Source organism: Ctenocephalides felis, unplaced genomic scaffold (genome assembly GCF_003426905.1).
Source record: "Ctenocephalides felis isolate EL2017-DRISC unplaced genomic scaffold, ASM342690v1 CF-g0.4_SCAFFOLD_00845, whole genome shotgun sequence".
Lineage (NCBI taxonomy): Eukaryota > Metazoa > Arthropoda > Insecta > Siphonaptera > Pulicidae > Ctenocephalides > Ctenocephalides felis.
In genome coordinates this window covers 54,644,845-54,667,761 of record NW_020536999.1, presented here as the reverse complement: position 1 = coordinate 54,667,761, position 22,917 = coordinate 54,644,845, and the positions used below count along the sequence as shown (strand labels likewise).

At 29.1% G+C, this 22,917-nt stretch overlaps 2 protein-coding genes across 4 annotated transcripts in view; both read right to left on the bottom strand.

The window, feature by feature from the left end:
* LOC113385881 (protein alan shepard-like) overlaps positions 1-733 on the bottom strand; it is an 83,379-nt gene extending 82,646 nt beyond the window's left edge. The window contains exon 1 of the mRNA XM_026623708.1: positions 258-733. Within this exon, the coding sequence (XP_026479493.1) occupies positions 258-311 (54 nt within the window). The 5' untranslated portion in view covers positions 312-733. The remainder of the gene's footprint in view (positions 1-257) is intronic.
* A 4,020-nt stretch (positions 734-4,753) lies between these two features.
* On the bottom strand, positions 4,754-22,511 carry LOC113364216 (phosphoserine phosphatase-like). 3 transcript variants are annotated; one of them, XM_026606707.1, is made up of 6 exons: positions 22,415-22,511; positions 11,067-11,225; positions 9,736-9,870; positions 8,814-8,959; positions 5,621-5,776; positions 4,754-5,101 (listed from the first exon to the last, which is right to left on the bottom strand). In XM_026606707.1, the coding sequence occupies exons 2-6, from the start codon at positions 11,198-11,200 to the stop codon at positions 5,019-5,021; spliced, it is 654 nt and encodes a 217-aa protein (XP_026462492.1). In that variant the 5' UTR covers positions 11,201-11,225; positions 22,415-22,511; the 3' UTR covers positions 4,754-5,018. The 3 variants fall into 3 exon arrangements, with proteins under 3 accessions (XP_026462492.1, XP_026462491.1, XP_026462493.1); XM_026606706.1 differs by lacking the exon at positions 22,415-22,511 and adding an exon at positions 17,994-18,306; XM_026606708.1 differs by lacking the exon at positions 22,415-22,511 and adding an exon at positions 17,809-17,876.
* Between the last annotated feature and the right edge of the window lie 406 nt (positions 22,512-22,917).

Here is a 22,917-nt window from a genome sequence, read left to right as displayed (position 1 = left end):
TAATATGAATGACAGTAATGAGCATGACACGTCAAAACGTTTGTTGAACAATTAACTCATTATTATTAAGGTTTTCCCCAATTTGTTATTTAAATTTGACATATTGTTGGCAACCCCGCAAGTACTTTGGCAACGTGCAGGGTGGGGCAAAACGTCAAACGTCATTTCAATATGTCCGACATGTAAATAGCATGAGAAAATTCTTAAAATAACTTTCAATAAAAACAATTGCAAATCAATTAAAAATCCAAACTCACCATCATTTTGTAGCTGTATTTTCTAGTTGCGGCAGTTTCCATACGAACTGCCATAACACAAAAACAATTTCTAGATTTGTTATCTAATTTATTGTATTAGTTTTCAAGTTCAGTCGTTTGTTGACAACATTGATGAAAGTCACTAATTTTAAAACTAGTTTGGCACTTGCACATATTATGATTAAAATGTTCTATTTTATAAAATCTAACTCACATCACAGTTACGCCGGACTATGTACTCGCTATAAACTAAGTTTATAAGATTAATCATAAGGAAAAGTCTATAAAATATCGAGCCGAAACAATAATTTGCCACACCTCTTCGCTTCTGCCACCATTTTGCATTCGAACTACACGATGACAGAAGTCAGATGAGCCACGGCACCGATACACCGATACACTGACATGCACGCACACATGCCAACGTCGCGGACTTAATTGGTTTTGTGTGGGTGAGACTCGTGTGAGGCTGTGCAAGCCGGCCGGTGAATTGTCGGGAAGTGCTGCCATCGGCACACCAACTGCTTCGGGCAGGGTTGGCCGATAGATTTGTTATTGACATTTGACAAAACTCATTTAAAAAGAAACTAACAATAAGTGACAACTTTATAAAATTTCAAGATAATTTATTAAGCAAATGATGTCATTATAATAGCAACAATTTTTAATTTTTCAACTTTGATTTTTGTCATGAATAACAGTTTTGACACATCAGGACTTTCTCTATGAGTCGCATAAATTATTGTACTGACGTTTACAAACTATATGACATCGTTTAGAAACCTAGACAATATTAGAATATGATGTATTATGTTTCCATGGATAAAAGAAGAGTGAGTATTGACGTTTCTCTCTTCTGATTTTTATGTTCAGAAAGGATACTTAAAGGGTCCTCCACTCAGGCGTGAGGGCGCTGCTTTGGCATTCAAATTAATGGCGCAAAATTTGAAATAAAAATTAATGAAATTTAGTAATCGGATATTTGAAACTAAATTTTGTATTACCATCATATTATGTTTTGTAATAATACAATAACAACAACAATATACTAGAAAACATTACATTATAATAAATATGCAATCAAATCAATACATGAATCAACAAATACACTGCCGGTTTAAATATACATCACATCTAATCTACTGGAATAACTTCTACACTTTTTCTACTTATTAATATAAATATTTAGTGAAATTTAGTGAATAATGCGTTATAGTGTTAGTTCATTACATCGTCTGTCATTCTTAACTCTCATTGACTAATAATCATTCCGTGCAAAATTTGATATTCTTAAGCAATTCATTTTCTTTCAAGTATATTCAGATCCGTGTAAAGTGGTAATCCAATTTTAAACAGCTGGAAGATTTCTAAATATTTTTTTTTGTAGAAGCTTTTACTTGATTTCTTACATAATTTGGTAGAACTGGCTTCTTTCTTTAAAGTTTAATATGATTAGACTAATCTGTCAATGCACTCCGTAGTAATTATGTCCTGTATCTGAGTTTAAAGCTGTTTTATTTATTTTATCAAAGGGCTATGCATTTGAGAGCATTTCATAATAAATTTTTTATTAACAAATGTACAAACACAAACGAACAAGATTCACCATTTTGCCAATTGATACAATTGACGTTTCTTAGTAACCAACATAAAACATTTGATAATGCTTTCTCATCGGCTCACTAGCATCAAATTTGTGACCCTTTTGTGACTATCATAGGACATAAGACCCCTAAGTAGCCCTTCTGAACGCAAATTTAGTTCTGCTATATAAATTTTCAAATATGAGAAATTATGACATCAGGCTTTTTAAGTCGAGTATCAAACCTGAAACTTCTGATTGAAAGCCTATAACTCTAACCACTAATCCACTGGAAAACCCATTATTTTATTAAATCCCATTATTCAAATTAAAAGATTAATATTGAATGTTTTGATGATTATCTAATATTTATATAAAAAGCAAGTTAATTGTAGTTAACATAATTCTGTAAAAAGAAAAATGCCACTTAAATGTTAATATGTATGTAAAAATTAAAATAAGAAAAACATGCGAAGTAGCTGAAAGCTAAAAATCAAAAAAGCATAAATGCACAGTATACACTCACACATTTGTTTATTTATTACAAAAAGCATAAATTTCAAACATATATTTTCAATATTTGCCATTTATTTATGCGAAATTCTTTTTTGGTATCTTTCCCAGCCCTGAAGCGCGGTATCGCCCGATAATTTGCGAGAGTCTCCGATGATTTTCGAATGCACCCGACTGCCACCGAGTACATTCAACCATTCGAATTAAATGCACAGCTTTTAAAGAGCACGCTGCGTGCCGGCTGTCTGTTGTTTGTGTTTTGATTCAGCCCGGCTGTCAAATGTCATCTGTCATTTGCGGCATTTGCGTAACCAGAGTTGAATATTACTAGCGCAAACTTAGCGTGTTTGATAACGATATCAGCAATTGCAGATGGCTGCATGTGATATCGTGCTAAAACGCCCTTGTTTTTTAATTGGTAATAATTCACCTGTCTGTAATGTGATCATGGCCAGAATCTTAAGATGTTTAAAAACACACATCCTATATCCACTAAAAATGCTCGATAATTTAAGTCGATATACTCGTTTAAATTAAAATTTAAATATAACAAAAATTCAAATCAGGTTTATTAAAATGTTTTTGTAAAATAGTTGAATGCATTGAACACATGCAGCAGGTACCCACGTTGAATACGTTGAATTGTTGATTGGTCACGAGTTAACTCGTGATTCGATGGCCGAAAGTTGTGACCAAATCACGAATAATATGGGATGTACTTTTTATTTTTGCCTCGCTGTTTTCTCTGTTGACAACCAAATAGTGCAATTGTTAGTCATCATAACACAAACTGCTCTCTTTCTTTTACCCCCACAAATTTTTTAATGTAAAAAATAATTGATAATTAAAAAAATTAAACTAGTAGGGTGCCTTATGGCATCCTGCCTTAAGGCAAATTTCTGAAACTTCCCGTACCATAATTAAAAATCTTGATACGGAACCCCAAAAAATTTACACAAAATGTGTACACATTATTAAAATCTCTATAAAATATCTGATAATTTGATGAACATATGTCCAATAAACATTTTTGACCGCCAAATGACATTTTTTCAGCTTATTTTTATTGAGAGTCCATAACCTTTGGACCTGCCTTCCCAAAAATTTAATCAGTTCTTCATCTCATCAATACAAGTAAAATGTTTTTTGAATTATTAAAATCGGACGCTCCGTTCTCTTAAAAACTGAGATACCGTTTTTGGCACTTTTTGCCCCGTATTTTCGCAACGGTTATACCCGCCTTCGCCAAAAACTTATCAGCACGTCTTCTCATGTCTTCGAATGTTTTTTGAATTATTCGTATTGGTTGATCGGTATTTCCGGAATCGTCGACGAAAATTTGTATCCGCACACACATACATCTTCATCTTCTCATTCATACATCTTCTTGGTCAGTGGCATCATATATATCAAGACTATTATTATAACAGCGTTTATACAGCTAAACTATTACTCAGAAAAAAAAACACTACTGTATGGTAGCATTCGAGAAATCTAATGCTTACAAAATATCCTGATAGAAAAATCCAAAAGTCTGCACAGAGAAGGGATTTTTTACGAAAGGATAAAAAAGTAGTATGGATATCAATTATTCATGATGCTTCTATGAAATCAAATTAATAATTATATAGACAATACAATCAAATCTACTTGTATATTGCAATAATACATGAAAAGGGTAGGTCGTGCAGATCTTCAGTACTTGAGGAATAGCAATATTTTACGAAGAACTGTAAAGTGGCACAAAAAATTAGCATTTTTTCTGATAAACTGCACCTTATTTAATGCTTATGAACTATACTGTACATATCTACCAGAAAACGAAACAAGATACACATTTTTTTTACTGGAAGTAGCTAAAGAATGGATAAGTGTGGATTTAATGGAATGTAGCATTGCTCCTGACGCTTCTCGAATATCTAAAACAGCTCCTTATAAAGACACACCTCTCAGACTTTGCGGACAGGTTAGAAACCATGTCTTAGAAAAAAATAGTCACTGCCATAAAAGCAAATCCAACTAGAGCATGTAGAGTATGCTCTTCAAAGGGAAAACGAAGCGAAACTAATAGATATATTTGCAAATTTTTGTGCCATTGCACGTAGGTGATTGCTATACTACTTATCACACAAAAAAGAAATATTCAAAGTTGAATATAAAATAAAATTTCTAAAAGTTTATTTTTATTGTTTTACTTCCACATCCAATTACGAAATAACAATCGGTGACATAAAATAAACTTTCAGTAAAATTGCCGGTCAACAATTTAAGACTTAACAAAATTTTCTCCGAATATGCTTTTTCTTCTCCATGCACATACATATATATGTGTTTATATTCATAAGTGTAAAAAGTATTTAATTGTTTTATGAGTCATTAATAATTATTCAAGTATATAACTTTACAAAATTAAAATATAATAAAATTGAATTACTTTACAACAAATAAGCCAATAAACAAAAATCTAACGATACAAATTCAGTATTTACATTTTCCAGCTATTTCAATATCTAACAAACAACATAAATATTTTCATAAACTTTATACAAATTTAGTTTAATTTCAAAATTAGTGTAGTTTAACTACATATCCCATTTTGATGCTTTTCTAAAGCAGTATAAATAAATTATATATTCAATTAAGAGTTGAAATACTGATTCTTAATGTTACAACTGCAGTTCTTGAAAATCTGTTATATAGTACTGTGCTTTTGATTTGACTTCTTCTCGAACAATATTTCCGCCAAAACCTAAAAAAATATTTATAATTAAATCATTACATATATTTTATATAGCTAATATATATTATGCCGATTGATTATACTTTGGGAATTAAAAGAATTTAATTTATAAAATTAATGATCCTAGTGTTTTATGTATAAATTAGATATAGATCGTTATTGAATTTGTAGCTGTTAGTTTTCAAACACTTTGGTTGTTTGGATATTGGGACCGATATATTCTAAATGATTTGTGAATAACTTGAATCAACCAAATTGTTCTAGCAGAAATCGTAGTAAATAATCCATCCAATTTCAATGAATTAATTATTACAAATTCTGTAATTCTGATTATTTTTTTATTGATACGTACAAAACCTGGAAAAAGCTATTTTTACATGGATACATATTGCTATCCATATTTCCAAGTAAAAACCGATGTCACTACTGCTTGACATCAAGCTGGCCGAGGTTGGAATCAAACCCGGAATTAGTGAATTGATCATAAAGATCAAAAACAAATTCAAGATGCTATTCTTGATTACTTACCTATGAAAGTATCAGCCTGTGCTTCTAAATCTGTAGCACCGTCACCAATCATTGCAATGTGTCTGTAACCCTTTTGCTGCCGCAGCAACGCTAGAACTTGCCCCTTGCCGCCAGACCGAGATGTCGGTTGAGTTGCATCAAATCCAGCGTAATCTCCTAGAATTTATTTTATCATTGAATACAGTGCTATTAAATTCACATATGGTAATAATAAAAAACATGAGATTTATTATTGTAGAATTCCTTGGGATCAATAAACTTTTAGTGAAATTGAATAGGAATAATTAACATACAAAGGTAAAATTTGAACAAGTAAGATCATATATTCATATTTATCAATATTAAGGTAGTATTTGAGAAATTTTTTATATTAACCCTTTCCACTCGGATGCCGCTCCGGCGGCAAAATTCATATAAATCTCGGAATTAGCGAGTGTAAAGGTTGAAGTTAGTTTTGTTATAAAATTGGTTGTGTGATCAAAGAAGATTCGTATTAGAATTTAAATGTTTAATGCATTAAAATATTTTCATACGTTTGTAAGTTAAGTTATAATAAAAACTAAGAAAAATAAATAATTTAATCTATGTAAGAAAATTATTGGCGTTATCTGAATTGAATTCCTTGGCTAAAACAATGTTGATACTATTTCTAATTCCACATTTTCTAAAGTGAATTAAGTTTAATTTATACAAATTAAATGTCTATTGAAAATTGCTACAAAACTACACAGAATCCTCATCGACGATAGCAAACGTCTTATTTTAATATTTAATAATTTGGCTATTTTTTGAGAAAATTAAACTATGATCATTGTTGATAATCATGATAAATATGAAGTTTTCCTATTCTTTCTAATAATAGAACTAATACTGAACACCACTTCCTCAATCCAGCAATGGAAAGGCAAACAATAGTGATTAAGCACTATAAAAATCATCTTTCATCTATTTATTTTGATAAGAGCAATAGTTTAAGCTAACTATACTGGTTATTGTGCCGATTTCGAAACTGGATAAAACTAGTTTGGAGCCGTAATCAAGTCATAGTTCATATTTCTATGATAGGCCAATGACATTATGAATATTTATTTATGTAACAATTCAATAAAATATAGACTATTATTTGGTTTTACATGTAAAAAATGAAATAAAACACATTTTTAAGAGAGCACTCATTGATTGTGAGTTATATGTATATAGAACATTGATAAAAAATAATTAAGATTAGTGTGTAACGTTGTATATTTTCTAATATTAAGTCTAAAAGCATAAATTAGGTCAGTATTAATGATATTCTTAGCAACAAATGTTGATATATTTCATACTTCCCGAAGGGTAAGTTATAGTAATCGCAAAAAAATCGAAAATGAAAATTTTGATATATCTTTACGTTTCAAAGGTTTCTGAATATTTTGGCATACCTTAAAAAATGGATGTATGTGTGTGTGTGTGTGCGGATACAAATTTTCATCGACGATTTCGGGAACACCGATCAACAGATTTGAATAATTCAAAAAACATTCGATTCGTATTGATAAGGAGGCGAAAGCAGGTCTAACCGTTCCGAAGATACGGGGCAAAAAGTGCCCAAAACAATAACTCAGTTTTTAAGAGAACGGAGCGTCCGATTTTAATAATTCAAAAAACATTTTATTTGCATTGACAAGTTGAAGAACTGATTTTTTTGGATGGCAGGTCTAACAGTCTAACATGAACTCTCAATAAAAATAAGTTCAAATATGCCATTTGACGGTCAAAAATGTTTATTGGGCATATGTACATAAAATTATCAGATATTTTATAGAGATTTTAATAATGTGTACACATGTATTGTTTTTTTTTTGGGTTTCGTACCAAGATTTTTTATTACGGTACGGGAAGTTCCAGCAATTTGCCTTAAGGCACGATGCCATGCACCCCACTAGTTTATAAATTGAATCAGAACATCTGAACTTAACAGTTATAATGACGCTCTTTTATTTAATGTATTTTTATTATTAGAATTTAATCTGATTTGCAATTCCGGAGAAAGGCTATTTTCACTTCAAAATATATTTTTGATTTATGTTTTCAAGTAAAAGTGGATATCACTACTGCTTGGTATCAGGTTGTCCCTAACACGTGAGTAAAACTAGTATAAAATACGATTTTTTAAAAGTATGTCTTAAAATATTTTAAATGTTTTAAAATATGTTGAAAACATGAGCTTCTGATCAAAATATTCCACACATTTCAATGCGATACATAAAGTTTTATTTTTTTTCTTGGACAACGCAAAAATGATTGACCTATCCTAGTGGTTCCCCTTTTTCTAGTTTTGATATTTTTTAACTTTTAGCATCAATGCCTAGAAGGTCTGTCATTTTTATAAAAAGTAACAATTATCAAATAACAAATATTACTGAAAACTTTTTTACATTTATTTTATATGGCTCTTCGGTGAATTAGTAGTTAGAGCTATTGGCTTTCAAACAAAAGTTTGATATCCGCCTCGACCAGACTGATATCAGGCAGTAGTGATATCGGTTTTCACGCGAAAATAGCAATATATAGCAATATGTTTGCAAGTGAAAATAGCCCTTACATATCATTACTGCCTTGAATAAAAATTCATCAAACAGGGATAGACCAGCCTGGGTAGATTTCTATAAAGCCATTTGGAGGTCTGATTGCTATTATATATATACAAATACATATATAAAAATATAGGTTTGATTTGAATACCGATAAAAGAAACTTTGGGCATAATTGTCCATTTACATTTGCAAGTACAACTTAAAATTTTCCATCAACGAAATGTTGTTTTTTACTACTACACTAGTTTTTACACCAATCGTTCGATTCTGCATGATTTATTAATAGGTCGTAATCGCATAAAAGATTACCATGTCAGGATTAGCAAACACATTGCGAAAATTGTTATTTTGAGAGCATTTGCGTACATCAGGCCGAAGCAAATATCGATTCGAGATTCATATCAGCGCTGTTACCAACTAATGCTTTTTTAATATATTTATCAGATCGAATAATAGTTATCGGCTCGTTATCGAGTTGTAATAAACTTATAATGCATTGTTATCTAAATAATGGAAATATGTGTATGTATATATACATATATGTGTATATATAAGTATACATTTAGTGCAGCGCGTGTATGATAGAATTAAAATATTATTAAATATGTTTTACATACCGTTATAATAAAATATGATTCTATTGGCAAATATATTTTCATATGGAATTCCTAATTCTTTGGCCACAGGTTCTATGAGTGATCGGAAGCCTCCACTCACCAAATATACTGGTATTCTTTTCCGATGTAAGGATGCAATTAAGTTTCTGAAATTTCATTTAACTTAATAATTTATTTTTAAATTTTTGAGAGAGCATTTTAATCAACTAGTTTTGTAACGGTGAACGTATCAAATTAGATTATTAGAATACATCATATATTTTTTATTCTTATACTTAAAAAGCTATTGACCACGTAATAACTATCATCTAAGAACAAATTAGAAATTTGGAAAACATTTATTAATACTTTCATTATTTTTTAAATTGAATATAATAAAATAAGATTTTTATAATTGTTTATTGTTACTTTCAATAATTTTTAAATTGAATATAATAAAATAGGATTTTTATAATTGCTTCTAGTACAGGTATAAACTATTCATATGATAAAATAGTAATAATTAAAATATTTAAAAACGCAAGAAAATTTAGGCATTTTGTAATAACATCAACTAAAGAGTATGGACATGTTTCCATACAGAATCGGCCACCCTAATATTTAAATTATTTTGATGCCATTTTATAGGTCTTTTCGAAAAAAAGACTATATACGAATTTTCAACTTTCTAGCTCATTATTTGGCCGAGATATTATTGAAAATATGTGAAAATATCACATTTTGGCATATGAAAAATTATTTCCCCATGGAAAATGAAAATTTGTATATAGTTTTTTTCGGAAAATCCTATAAAGTGGCATCAAAATAATTTAAATATCAGGGTGAGGCTCATTCTGTATGAAAATACTCCCATACACTCTTTCAGTTTGATGTTACAAAAAAAAGCAAATACTGTGATAAGAAATAAAATAGATGTACTTACTTTATTCCAGGTGTGAGTGTTGATGGATGATCTTTGATGAAGTCTGAAATATTCTGTTGTGAAGGTCTGATTATATCTAATCGTTTTGTGAGAGCTTCTTGGAAGGACATGCTGCCTTTCATTGCTTCTTTGGTTCTGCAAATTTGAATTAATAAAAATAAGAACATATTCTATATTACATATCACAATATGTAATATAGAATGCAACATATTTTATTAATGTGGTATATTTTCTCCAATAAAGTAAATAACAATATAATTCTGAAGTTACCTGTATGAGAAACTTAATGTCGTATTAAACCATAAGTCGTATTTGAAATTTGTTAAACTTTTTGCAAGCTACATAAATTATTTTGTTAATATTCTTTAGGTTATTGCAAACAAAAAATATCTGAAAATGTTTATATAATTTGGCAATAAAATAGTATCATGTATATTAATAAAGGCAAGGCAACGAGCAAAACAAAGAAATTCGTCAAAACCGCTGCTGCAAAGAAACCTAAAGTACCAGAGAAGACATCAAAAGTAGCTAATCTTTTGAGAAACCCGTCAAAGAAGTGAAAACATTTTATTATCTTTTTACACATACGCAAACGAAAATATTTGCACAAAGTTCTTTTCAGGACTAACAATAAATTTTTATTAAAGGGCATTATTATTTGACATTATAGGTTTTCCGGGACTTCATCGTGTAGTTTATCAAAGTCAAATTTCTTTAACAAATCAATTAAATCTATGCCAAAGTCTTGAACTTTAAAAGCCCCTTTGAGGAAGTTTAATAGTAATCGATGATATGTTTTTATAAATAATTTAAATAAATAATAAACAAATACTTAATAAAATCAAATATAATCAATAATTTATGGAAATACCAACAATAAGTAGATTTTTTTTCAATCTTTTTATAGCATTTTCGAATAGGAAAAGTTATATTATTACTACATATAAATATATAAATATAATATGTTTTTGATTAACATGCTTTATTTAGAGATATTATTAGAGACTTTTATTAGGATTATGTTATTGAATCAATTTACCATATGAACAAATATGAATATCTAATGGGGTAGGTATATTAAAAAAGTTATTTAAAAATCTGCGATATAATTCTAGTTGCAGTAAAAAAAGAGAATTTTCTAGAAAAAGGAAAAAGAAGTAAGGAAAACAGTATTAGGATTGGAGAAAGGAGTACAGGTATATACTTATAAATTATATGCACTAAGAATTATAGGTGTGCAAATATTTAGAATAAACAAAATAAAGAAAAAATCACTTACTAGAAGGGAAAGACTCTAATAATTATAATGATAATAATGAATTTTGCTTACAATTTGGCAACTTCTCCACCTTTGCCCAGGTACCGGGACAGTTCATCGATGCCTTCCTCCCTGATGACGGTGGAGTCAACGTCGAAGCAAACGGCATCGGCCGCAGACAGAGCGCTCGCCGCCTCGCAGGACATCACGGATATACCGAAAACGGTCAATCTGAATAAAAAATTATTAGTGAATTATTGTGAAATTGATGAAATTTTGATTGTTAGTGTCCAAGATAATTGTATGTATAGTTTATGCTTGAATTTCCATTTGTTCTATAATTAACTTTCCATTTGCCCTTTCCATTTGTCCAGTGTTATAAACAAATAGTTCAGTCATGCAAGCTTAAGTTAGGTAAGAATCTCAAAAATCAAGATACCCAGCTGTGAGTCTGCAAATGTGGTGTCAAAACCATATGTAGGTTTTGAGACAAATTCAGGGTGTCAATATACAAGTATTTACAGACTTGCAGCTCAGTATCTCGAATTCTGAGGTGAATTTACTATAATGACTGGACTATAACAATATATTAACAAACGAAGAGGAAAACTATTGTGTGACGATTTGGCCACTCTGCATTAGTTAGTCGTTAGAAATTCATTATCGGCATTTTTTTATTATAATGAAATAAAAAAGAATCACTTGACTCTAATAGTAATGACGATAATAATGCATTTTGCTTACAATTGCCGAGAGCAGTCATTTTGACTGTTTTTCATTTTAAATAAAAAAAAACTGTGCATATGATATTGCACACCTTCTTGAAATTTTGGGACTTTTATATAACATATAAATGCCTAGAAAAATCATAATAGTTGCATTGCTACTCACTCCTTTGATTTTTAATATTTTTACGTGTTATGCCTACATTGACGAAATGCAGTCATTTTGACTTTATTGTATTGAGAATTGTTATCGCGCGTCCATTCATCTCGAATACATTATAATATATTCCCTACATGGGAAGAACAGAGAATTTGGGTAAGTTTGGACTTTGGACCAACTTTTTTTAGGCAGTGACTTGCACTGTAACACGTTGTTCAACTGATTTCCTACATGTTGTTTATTGAAGACTTATCCTGATGTTTCATGAGAGGCAACCCATTGGTTTACCATTTTCCTATGTGTGGGGTTTTTATATTAGCTCTTATGTCTAAAAGTTATCATATAAATAAATGTTGCAGCTACGCCGACGAAAAGCGATTTCTACTTGAAATATTGAGATATATAACTTCTAGTCGAAATTTGACTAGAATCAAAGGGGCCCGACATCAAAGCTGCCTGAAGTCGGGCTTTGTCCGTAGTGAGAATCGAACCAGCGAACTCGGGACTGGTTAATAGATATCAAGACATTTGTTGCTAAAATATTTATTCCAAAGATGAATGAAACTTTAATTTTTAACTCTCGTGATACTTACGGACCGATTCTGCCACATAACAGAAAAATGTTATGGCAAGGCCATGTTATGAAGAACTTTGCATACTAATATTGACAAAAGTAATGCGGTTGGTGTATAGCCAGGTGAGTTTCTCAGGTTGTCTGATAGTAAACATAGCCTAGATGCCGCACAAATTTCAAAAAAACGATCTTAGAACACAGGGTCTTTCTGACTCAGCAGTTTATGTGTAAAACGCCTGAATACACAGCAAATACCTGACATTTTGACAGTATTGAGTATGATTCATTAGTATAATGTATAGAAGTCGGAGCGTAACATGGCATTGCCATAACATTTTTCTGTTATGCGGTAGAATCGGTCCCTGTTATTTAACTGTTAGTTGATAGTTATTTGTGTTTTACGGGCACTATTAGAAAATTGTGAATCGATAAAGAACTAAGATACATTAAATTGTAAGTTACGACATATAAATTACATAATTATGGGCGGAGTATTGTTGCATCATGTACCGATACTTCTCCTATAATTAGTATTTTGTTCGTTTAATATTATATTCATCATATTTCTTACACGAACTATTAAGCCATGGTTTGAGGAATCTAAAGTTTAGTTCGGATTTCGTATGGGGCATTTAATGTTATTGAAAACATATTGTTTAAAATAAAGTATGGATTAAAAATATGTTTAAAGTGTAAGCTTCTGAATAAAATATTCCATACGGTCGAATGCGATACATGAAGTTTTGATTTTTTTCTTGGGCAACGCAATGATTGACCATGGTTGATCTTTTTCTAATTATGATTTTTTTTTAATTTTTAGTATCAACGCCTGGAAGGTCTATTATCACTTGAAAACATATTTTTTATAACATATCGAATTGCAATCAGAAAAAATTATATCCTATAAGCCATTAGGATATGAATTTGATCCTTATTTTACACCAGGAATCAAATATGGCGCTGTAGAAGATTTCCAGTGAGACTTCTACTTCCTTATATGAGATCTATAGGATGGTAATAATATTTTTGATCTATATTTTCAATTGATATGAAAAACACTGCTGATTTAATATCAGGTTGTACTTAACCAGGGATTGAGATTCAAAACTTAACCAATAAGAGATTAAAAACGCGACATGTTAAAATAATGAATTAAAATTGCTATAGCATGAAATTATTGAAATATTAGAAGAATTGTGTAATTTTAGTGTATACTTATTGATTGTATGATATGAGTGTATTCTATAAGGCAACCCTGTGGTCATTTTCTAATCATGAAATTTCTTTCTCAATATAGCACCAATGGCAATCAAAACAATTTTATTCTATAAGCCATTTCGATATAATTTTGATCCCATTTCATATCAGGGATCAAATATGGCGTAGAGGAAATCTCCAGTGAGATACTTCTAGTTCCTTATATGAGATCTATAGGTTGGGAAACATATTTTTGATCTATATTTTCAATTAATTTGAATAACACTGCTAATTCGATATCAGGTTGTACTTAACCATGGATTTGAATTCGGAATCTTGCGGAAGAAGAGCCGAAGTTTTTTCAGTTGCGCCACGTACTTCCTAATTTTTCAAAACTATTGGAATTTAATTTGGTCAAAGTTATTGGAGTATTTAAAAAAAATAAAAAGTATGTATAGCATGAAATATTGCGACTATTATGTAATTTTAGTATATATCTACTTATTGATTGCATGATATGAGTGTACTATACAGTTGTCAATTGAATCATATAGCGACCTAGACTGGTAGGTCAGTGATACAACCATATGATGTTGAAAGCGAACATTGCCTCGACACTAAAAAACACAAATGCAACAGATTGCATTATAATTTACATATCAAACAGGCGATTAAATAGATTAATACTAGATTTGAACTGGATTTAACCGGATTTCGAATTTAATTTCTATCTAAATTATGCAGAAATGTATGAGTATGGCAATGTATTGATTATTATATATGGGATGTAAAATATCATGTGTGCGGTTAGAAAGTGCCTTCACCGATGGATTTCCGTATTTCTATGTTATTTCACAATTTGCAACTGCAATGCATAATAGTTTAGAGCAAAGTAATAGAATATTCAGAAGTCACTTGGAACAATTGATAAAACTCATTTGAATGCGTGGTTCCATTAATATGAATTTATTTCAGATTTTATTTTTCCAAGTAAAAATTTCTCTCTCGGGCTGGTTGATGAAAACTAATAACCTGAGGTGTGTAAAAATATGATCATAACTAAGAAGGATAACCCTTGGATTAAGTTCTAATAGCCATTTGAAAGAACCAAAAAAGTTACTGAAGGTCTTCATAAAGTATGTAGATAAAGTAGCAGAAGAAAAAATATATTTTTAAATTAGAATCTTAACCCACTAGAGTAACCACCATCATGTCATGTATGTAGAACTTCAGTACTATTACTGGAATTCTAATAACAATTTTTTATTTTTTTACCAGCACAATTTTTTTTTATTCATTCATATTATATAACAATCAGAATTATTTACATACTCCATGAGTTATATGGCTAAATTACAAACAATAATAATAATCATAGAAAGAAATAAAAAAAAATAATAATAATAAATAAATAAATAAAAATAAGTTAAAAATAAAGAAAAATAAATAATGAAAAAATAAAAAAAATAAAAAAAATCAAATTGTAGTAATTGCTCCAATAAGCAATTAACTATGGAAAACAATTTAACCAGCACAATAGCTTTTTTTAATTTTCTGATTGCTATTTATATATTGTTAAATAAAAACTAGAATATTTTACGTTATTTAACTTATTCTCACATTATGTTCAAGTTCTTTAAACAAAATGGTCTGAAAAATGTAAAGGTACTTTTTTTGTTATATGTATTTGATTTCTTGTATCTTGTAACTAACAAGATAAGACAATTATCATCGATAAATAAATTATAAAAATTACATCCAACTTGAAATATAAAAATCATTAAAGCAGCATGTTTTGCATACATATCAACATCAACAACCTGTCTGCTTCATATTTAATGAAATTAAATACTAAATATACATATTTCAACGCTCACAATCAGAATCGCGTTAATAATAGGTGAAAGCCTATGCTAATTTAGATATGGACACTTGATACTGATATCAGTGTAAATATCAGGAAAAATGTCAACTTAAGAATGATACAACACAACATGAAGTTCTATATCACCTAAAACATATTTTTTTATAAACATATCGAGTTGCAATCAGAACAATCATATATAGCCATTGAGAAGGTCTAGTAAATAGAAATTGAAATATTAATATTTGAAACACCATTAATTACTTACAAGTTAATTATCATTTTTGGTAATAAGTGTTAGTCTAATTGTACTGTCTTAAAAATTTTACACGCCATACAAACAAATACATTTTAATATATATGTATCAAATTTTGGGAGATTCAAAAGCTGTAGGCTCCATATAACTACTGCTCTTGCATGCTAAGCAAGATAATATTCAATGTTATTATAGAAATCTTATGCATAGAGTACCTTTTGCATATTATCTTATTATTATTCATGCTCATAGTTTTAATTCGTTGTTTGTATTTAAAAATCAAGTAACTGCATTTTTATATTGCAATATAAATGCAGAAAACCATGTTAATATTCAAGGCCAAAATGATTATGTAACAGATCGTTCGATTCGAATATCGTATCAATATTGAGGCTGTAGCTGAAACAAAATCGACTGTCTTTTTCTGGTATATTGAGTGAAGAACATTTGTTTGTTGTGGCATGATTTTATGATTAGCAAGGCTGGCATATAACTGCATCAGTTCGAAGTCTATCGAAGAACTAGTAAATAAATTTATTAGTGAATTCAATTGATATTTCTATATGTTTCGATATAAAGTCGTTGTTCTAACAAAACAGATTAGTAAAATTAAAACATTTGGACTTGATACGATAATCGCCTTGTCAGAAGTTTCACATGAGCCATGTTAGACATACATATATGTGTGGCAAAAACTATTGTTTTTTAGGAATTTAGTCAAAAAAAAAATTCTTTGATACATTAAGTTTCTTACTGAATACTAAGCCATCAACTTTCCTGATAAAAAATGGAAATAACTTAATCATTATTGATAAGAAATTATTTAATAAGTAAATAGTTAAAATTATATAATTATCAATAAAATATTGTGAATTTTATATCGAATGGAAAAACAACTACTGAGTTGTTTTTTCCAACATGCCCTTGTAGTATACAATGTCCCTTTTCAGCCAACTATTGTAAATTCATCAAATTTATTGAATGTCCTTTACTGGATAGTTGTAAATAAAAGAGATAGATAATAAAAAAAAATAAGTTTCTTTGACTTTAACTAAAGTAGTTAGTTAAAGACGTTACTATGGCTCATGTCAAAATTGTTCTGATATTATCGTGGCGATCAACGTGTTAATGATGAAAAATTAATTTTCAAAACAGTGTAGGATTCGAATCATTTGACATTAACAATCACAAAATGTATGAAATAAATTGTACCGCAATGATTCTGAAGACTGAAACAAGGGAAAATATTTTACAAAACATAATTATTAACTTCCCGTAGGACAAGTTATAGTAATCGAAAAAAAATCGAAAATCAAAATTTTTATATATCTTTACGTTTCAGAGGTTTCTGAACATTTTGGCATACCTTAGAAACAATTGATGTATGTGTATGTGTGTGTGTGCGTGTGTGTGCGGATACAAATTTTCGTCGACGATTTCGGGAACACGGTTCAACTGATTTCAATTATTCAAAAAACATTCGAATCCTATTCATAAGAAGACGTGCTGATTAGTTTTTGGCACAGGCAGGTCTAGCCGTTTCGAGGATACGGGGCAAAAAGTGCCAAAAACGATGACTCAGTTTTTAAGAGAACGGAGCGTCCGATTTTAATAATTCAAAAAACATTTTACTTGTATTGATAAGATGAAGAACTGATTAAATTTTTGGGAAGACAGGTCTAGCGGTTTCGGAGATATAGTAAAAAAAGTAAGAAAAATGGCGTTTGGTGGTCAAAAATGATCATTAGACATATGCACATCAAATTATCAGATATTTTATGGAGATTCCAATAATGTGTGTCAATTTTGTTTACCAAAATATTTCAAAATAAAAAAAATTAATCTTTTTTAAAAAATGTAATTTTTGGTACGGGAAGTTCCAGCAATTTGCCTTATGCCAAACACCACACCAATAAAGAGGTAACAAATGCAAATATTTTACAAAACACAATTATTACCTGTTGATCGCCAAAGATAAACTTTTATTAACAAAATACATTATTAAACTTTTTATATTATTAAAGTGACACTACTTACTAATTACAAGTGAAGTTGTTTTTAACGGTTTGTACGCCGTTAATTTGCAATTAGCACCAACATCCGGAAATTATAAACCACCTTTACTAATGTCACAGAACTACTAATTCGAAAGTTGAGAAGCAATCATTTTAAAGATGATAAATGATTTTACAGTTTCATCGCTTATCTATTAAAACACTCACCTGTCCATTTTATCTTGATTGTTTGAGTTTTAAAAAAATATCACTTCGCGCCGCACAATGACAGCTAGAGATTCGTGCGCAACTTCGGATAATTCAATTGATAAAATTTTAATAGGAAAATAAGGAATTTAATTTAAACAGACACTTTAGGATAAATTAATTATAAATCAATAATGAATTTGTTGTTGAATTAAAATCCCGACGGGAACACTCTATCACAGCACCTTGTTTGTTCGAACTGTCGACAGCGTGTAGCGTCGAGTTGTGGTCGTATGATATATTTAAATTACGGACGTGCAAATGTATGAGTGTGAATTGCGTTCGGCGGGTTAGGACAATGAGCCAATGAGCCAAACTCACACAAATATTCCGATTCGATATTAACATGACGGCAAGCGAAGATATCGTATATAATATAAGGAAACGAGATTTTGATCGATTCATTTTTATTTACAAACATTATGTTGATGTTTTCAACTTGCTTGCAACTAGGATGAAGTTTTACGCAGGGCCGCATTTTGACATTTTACGAAAAAAACATACTTTTGGTACGACTCAATAATATTTGGTTATATAATCATATGTGTATATAGCATAAATAAACAAACAGTATATAGTATTTATAAACATACGAGCCGATGATTTTCAAAGTGACCTAAGTTCATATTCATCTTTTATCAAGTTGGCACTTGTGAGATTCATAATTTATGCCGAACTGTCAAAAAAACTATTGGTGGCATCGTGTCTTAAGGCAAATTGCCGGAACTTCCCGTACCAAAAATTAATTTAAATTAATTTTTTTTAAACTTTGAAAAGATTAGATTTTTGAGAAATTTTGAATTTTTGAAAAAATTTAACTTTTTGAAAATAAAACTTTTGGGTTTTTTTTATTGAAAATATTTTTCTTTTTTATTTTAAAACTTTTTTCTTTTAAAAACTGAGTCGACGTCGACGAAAACTTGTATCCGCACACGAACACACATACATCCATTTTTTCTAAGGTATGCCAATATGTTCAGAAGCCTTTGAAACGTCAAAATATATGAAAATTTTCATTTTCGATTTTTTTGCGATTACTTTAATTTACCCTACGGGAAGTTAATAAATCGGTATCGAAGTTTGTCAATAAAATAATTATTTTAAGATTGATGATGTTTCATTTATTAACTTAAAAAAAATTAATAAAACCAAAACGAAACATCTTCAATCTGTGTAATTTTTAAACAAAATCTTAAATTCTTGGTCAAAGATTATTAGAATAGCACTTAATAGTCCATACGTTTTGACGAATATTTATATCATCATCGGAGGATATCAGATTATTCCAGTAAATCCATTCTTGTAAAAAGTCTTGTATTTTATATGCACACATTATTTGTTATGCACTGCTCTTCAGAATAAGTATTAATTTCTTAAAATTTTGTTTTTTTTTGACAAGTTAGTGTTATAAATGTTGATGAAGACGTAAAATATTATGTCAAAACGTCTGGACCATTAAGTGTTATTCAATAAATCTTTGACGTCCACGTTTTTGTTTCAAAATATTTTAGTAATATTTGGGCATAGATAAACAAGTATAAAAGTGACATAGGGTCAGTTCCAAAGTTTCCAACCTGAGGGTCGCACCCATCAGGAGGGCGTGAAGCTGTTTTCAAGCTACTATTTTTGATAAAAAAAAATTTGAAATGATCTAAAAAATCGAATAATTTTTTATGAATCATTTTTATGATATTGTATATTAATTGGTAGAATGATAATTAAATTATTATATCAGTTGAGTATTTATGATATTAGATTGTTAGAAAAATTAAAGAGGCGAAATACGAAAAGTTTGGATACAAGTAATTAATTTCAAATTAAATATGTAGGGTTAGCTAATTTTGATGTTAGGATATATGAATAAACTCGATATTTTAAATAAAAGGTCAAATACAAATATTATATTAATATTAGCATATCACAATGAACGTAGCAGTAATTATGGATTAATTAGTCATTGTTGTGAAAATTATTAATAAATTTTCAAGAATGCAGATTATTCGACGCATCCAAGGCAAAGTCAGAGTCTGCAATCAACACAAATTTCCTTTCTCTTATAAATTATTTTATTTAATTTGTTTATACCATAAAATTTTATATTTTATTTGCCTACATATACTTGTTCATTTCTAATTTAACTTTAACATTGATTAAGTCAGAATTTATCTGATATATAATAAATCTGGTTATATATTTTAATTTTTTTAAACAGTTTTATTAGCGCTTTGAAGATCGGTCAAACCAAAATTAGAATGTTTTGTAAAATTAATTAAATTTCTAAATTACTTTAATTTTTAATTGATAATTGGATGATTTAATAACTTTTAATTTGAAATATATCATGTAACAATATAATATTCTGATAAATCATGCTTGGTTAGTTACTACCTACATGGTTTATTATGTTTGATATCAATTTAATTTTGAGTAGTAATTATAATATTAAAAATATTACCAATAATAAATGTATATATATATATATATATATATATATATAATGAAGTTTGAAGAATGTTTCACTAATTAAGCAACTACACTCTTAGAAACAAACTATTTACAAGAGATAAAACCATTTCTTTAATTGGCTATCGAACGATATCAATGATTGATTTATTATTGACAAATTTAATTATAATTAGAAAATACTGCACCACTAAATCAAAAATAATTTTGCGAAATCTCAATATTATTTTTGTTTTTGTATTTGACGATATCTTTCTATGACGTTCGATCTATGGGAGGTCTTGATTGCAAAATATCTCGAAGTGCTGATGTATGAAGATTATTCTCTTGAGAAATCAGTTCGTTCAAAATAATATTAATTGGTAAAAGCAAGTACTGATGAGCTTTTATATATTCTATTTACGACAAGTGACTGTTTTTTTTAGTTTGATTAGTAATTTATTTAATTAGATATAAATCAATGGACAGCCCTATTTTGATAAAGTTCAGTGGAAAAGTTTTATATCACTCTGCATTCCCATAGCAACAAACTCTGTAAATTGCATTCAGCGAATAATTCACGTGGTGTTTGCTAATGTCAATTATCTATTACAAGATCGTACAAATGTTATTGCATATTCAATTGTAGTCAAGAACTGTGTGATGTATTTAATCCAAAAAGTTTACGCAAAATACATTTTATGATTAATTAACCAGACCCAAAAAATTAATATTTCTGGACTAATGGTTATAGAATTGTACAAAATTATACTCAACCGCTTGATCACAAGACGTCAAATGAAAATCATTCTTGAAAAACCTGATGTGTTTAATTTTTTAATTCCCGTAGGGTAAGTTATATAATAATCGCAAAAAAATCAAAAATGAAATTTTTTATATATCTTTACGTTTCAGATGTTTCTGAACTCAGTTTTTAAGAGAACGAGGCGTCCGATTTTAATAATTAAATAAACATTTTACTTGTATTGACAAGATGAAGAACTGATTGAATTTTTGGGAAGACAGGTCCAGCGGTTATGGACTCTCAATAAAAATAAGTTAAAAAAATGTCATTTGGCGGTCAAAACTGTTTACGAGACGTATGTACATTAAATTATCAGATATTTTATAGAGATTTTAATAAAACATCTAATTTTTTTTACCTTTCTATGGGTTCCATAACATCGTTCGTCCACTATACTGCGACGCGGCGCTTACGCGCTTCCATATTTCGTCTTTATGCAGTTAAAGCAGCGAGATTGTTTTCGAAAAAAGTGTAAAATTTCCAAAATATTTCAAAATATTAAAAAAAATATTTTTTTCAAATAGTCTTTTTTTCCAAAAATTTAAAATTCCTTTTTTAAAAAGTTTAAAAAATTATTTTTATCTTTTTTAAAAAAAATTATTTTTGGTACGGTAAGTTCCAGTTCCAGTCATTTGCGCGATGACATACACCACTAGTTAACTTTGTATTTACATTACTTCCACCTGGTGTTTCTAGAAGGTAACCCAGAGGTTGACTATTCTCTTTTTTATAAGACTATCTTTGATATATTTCTAATAGTGAATATATATTGCAGCATGCACTTGATATCATGCTTGACATCTATAATTTAAATTGAAAATTTGATATCACTGCTGTTTGATATCAAGCTAGCTTAGGTGGTTATCGAACACGATTGTATACTATTCAAGCATTATTATTGTTGTAGGCGATATAAAAATTATTTCATTATAACAAAGTTACGATTATTATATACAACAACAGATGAACACACAAAGAGGAAAATATCATCATCATAATCTTTGTCCCTTGTTTCTCTTTATAACAATAATAAGGTTATTATTAAAAGACTAAATCATAGAGACCATTAATAATATTTTGTTTCATTACAGAAACTGACTCACTATACTAATAACATATTTCATACTTTTATTACCTGTATTATACGTTTTATTAATTTTTTTTAGAAAATATTTGAAAGAACACCTATGTATTACTGTTTGAATTATGAATTTGATCACTGCACTGTAAAAGCTTGAAGTAAACTAAATCGTTTTTACATCATGGAGATTTAGAGGATCGCATGACATTAGTTTAACCATGCGCGTTTTGCAATAGATGCACACGTGTCGACACTCATAACAAGCAATTAATTAGTTAAGTATAGTGCATTGCATTCTGAAATGAGTCAACAACTATTATATTGTTATTATTAATATATATATATATATATATATATATTTATATATAATTGTGTGATATTGTCTACTTAACTGATGAAGCCTGCACTTTTTTGCGCAAGATTTTGATATTATAATATATAAATATTTTCATTTAGACAATCAGTAACTTGAATAATATTTTGATCTAGAGCAGTAATCAATACCAAAGTATTTAATTGATATTAAAACTAATAACAAAAACATATAATTAAATATA

Coding starts and splice junctions, on each gene's coding strand:
- LOC113364216 (XM_026606706.1), bottom strand. Junction 9,871..11,066: donor GGTGGAGAAGTTGCCAAATT/GTAAGCAAAATT, acceptor TCAAATTTGCAG/AACCAAAGAAGCAATGAAAG. Junction 5,102..5,620: donor ACAGGCTGATACTTTCATAG/GTAAGTAATCAA, acceptor ATATTTTTTTAG/GTTTTGGCGGAAATATTGTT.